Source organism: Merops nubicus, unplaced genomic scaffold (assembly GCF_000691845.1).
Source record: "Merops nubicus isolate BGI_N331 unplaced genomic scaffold, ASM69184v1 scaffold32700, whole genome shotgun sequence".
Taxonomy (NCBI): domain Eukaryota; kingdom Metazoa; phylum Chordata; class Aves; order Coraciiformes; family Meropidae; genus Merops; species Merops nubicus.
Window position 1 is genome coordinate 24518 of NW_008584065.1, and position 1780 is coordinate 26297.

Sequence of the window (1780 nt, forward strand, 5' to 3'; positions counted from 1 at the left end):
CTTGCACTCCACTTCTGGGTGCTCCCCAGAACTGTGCCCTGGGGTGCTCCAAGGACATGGAGCTGGGGCAGGGGGTAGGCCCCCTCATGTCCATCCTTCCTCCTGCTGGCTCCTAGGAGGGGATGGGGGCTGATGGAGAGCCTAAGTCTGGCTCAGCAGACACCAGCAGGGTGTGAAAATCAATGGCAGCTTGTTTTCTTAAATGTATCCCTGAGGGTGCATTAATCACGTTTCCCTGGAGGTGTTTGGGTGCCCCAGGCTGCCCAGCCCCCACCATCACCCACAGCACACAGCAGAGCTCTGCAGTCCCTTCAGGGCAGCAGGTTGGCATCCACCCTGCCCAGATGGACATTGGTCTTCGCTGGGCCCACTCCAGCAGAGGGGCTGGAGCCATGAGCAGAGCGGGGCCCTGGGTTGGCACTGCGTGACCAGCCAGGCCAGAGCAGGGTTTCTGCAGGGGCAAGAGTTCCAGCTGGGGGAAAAGCAAACCCAGTTCAGGCAGATCCCTCCCTGGCATAACCTCTGCTCTGGGATGGATGAGGATCACTCACTCTGACTGCAGAGCCCATCACTCAGGACAGAACAACAACCTGCACAGGATCACCTAAATCCAGCTTTCTAGTTAAAAAGAGGAGACAAAGGAGTCAATAATTCCCCTGGCTACCCCAGCAGGCTGGAAGAGCAGTGCCTGGTGCTGTGTCCCAGACATTGACTGCACTTGTATGGTGCTGCATGCACACGTCTGGGTTAATGCAGGATTTCCAAGGAAACGGGGGAGAGAGGGGTTGGAAAAGCCACCACCACTGCCCCTGCACCTCCCAGAATAAAATTATCTTGACTAGGGCCAGCTGAAACTGTTCCTACCATTGTTAAGGTAGTTGCGGGCAGGAAGGGAAGAAGCCTGGAGCCAGGGCAAAGCCAGCAGGGTACAGCTCATGGAGGGATGCAGGCAGCAATTGCTGTGCTCTTGGTCAGAGCCACAGCGGTGCCGTGGAACTAGCAGGCACCAAATCCCCCTGCACCCACACTATGACATCACTTCACATGAACACCACCCTGGGCTGGTGGAGCGGTGGCACCAGCCCAGGCCCCTTTCCGGCTGCAAGCCCCGAGCCCCACACTGTGCTGATCACCCACTGGGGCGTCCCCGGGACCCTCTGGGACTCCCAGGTGCTCTCATCCCATTGGGCTGCTGCGCCATGTTCCGGCCCTCCAAAAAATACAAGACCCCTGTCAGCACTTACACCGACTCCTACCGCCCACCATGCGCTTCCAAAAAGGTCATCGAAGACACGGATTTAAAGCAGCTCTGGAAAGAAAACAAGTTTGTGACACAGGTAAATGCCATGGGAGGAGGAAACCTCAGGGTTTCTCCCCATACCCAGCTGCGTTCGCTTGTTGCTGGGCAAGGGGGTGGCATGGGGACTCTGGGTGCCTCACTGCTTGTGGGAGGGGTTCACGTTCCCTGGCTAGGAAAGTGTTTTAACATGCCAGAGCCTGTGCTCGCTGGCTTCCTGTCTCCTGGAGCTGCACCCTGCAGTGGCTTTTGGGCTCTTGGGGTTGGCAATCACCAGCACAAGCTCTTCCATGTCAGCCCTGTGCATCAGTAGGTTTCAGAGTGCATAGGCTCTGCCGAGGAAGGGCAGTGTTGGGGCCTAGACCAGGGCTGCTGTGTGACTTGGTGGCTCTGAGAGCTGCTCCAACACCCAGGCCCTAGGCTCAGCTCAGTTCCAACGGGGGGGCCTTCCATGCCTGGGGAGATCTGAGCACCAAACACCAC

General features: G+C 58.0%; 1 protein-coding gene across 1 annotated transcript in view; it reads left to right on the forward strand.

The window, feature by feature from the left end:
• The first annotated feature begins 1199 nt into the window (after nucleotides 1–1199).
• Nucleotides 1200–1780, forward strand: part of LOC103775612 (spermatid-specific manchette-related protein 1-like) — a 2735-nt gene continuing 2154 nt past the window's right edge. Inside the window, exon 1 of the mRNA XM_008943082.1 lies at nucleotides 1200–1337. Coding sequence (XP_008941330.1) covers nucleotides 1200–1337 — 138 coding nt within the window. The remainder of the gene's footprint in view (nucleotides 1338–1780) is intronic.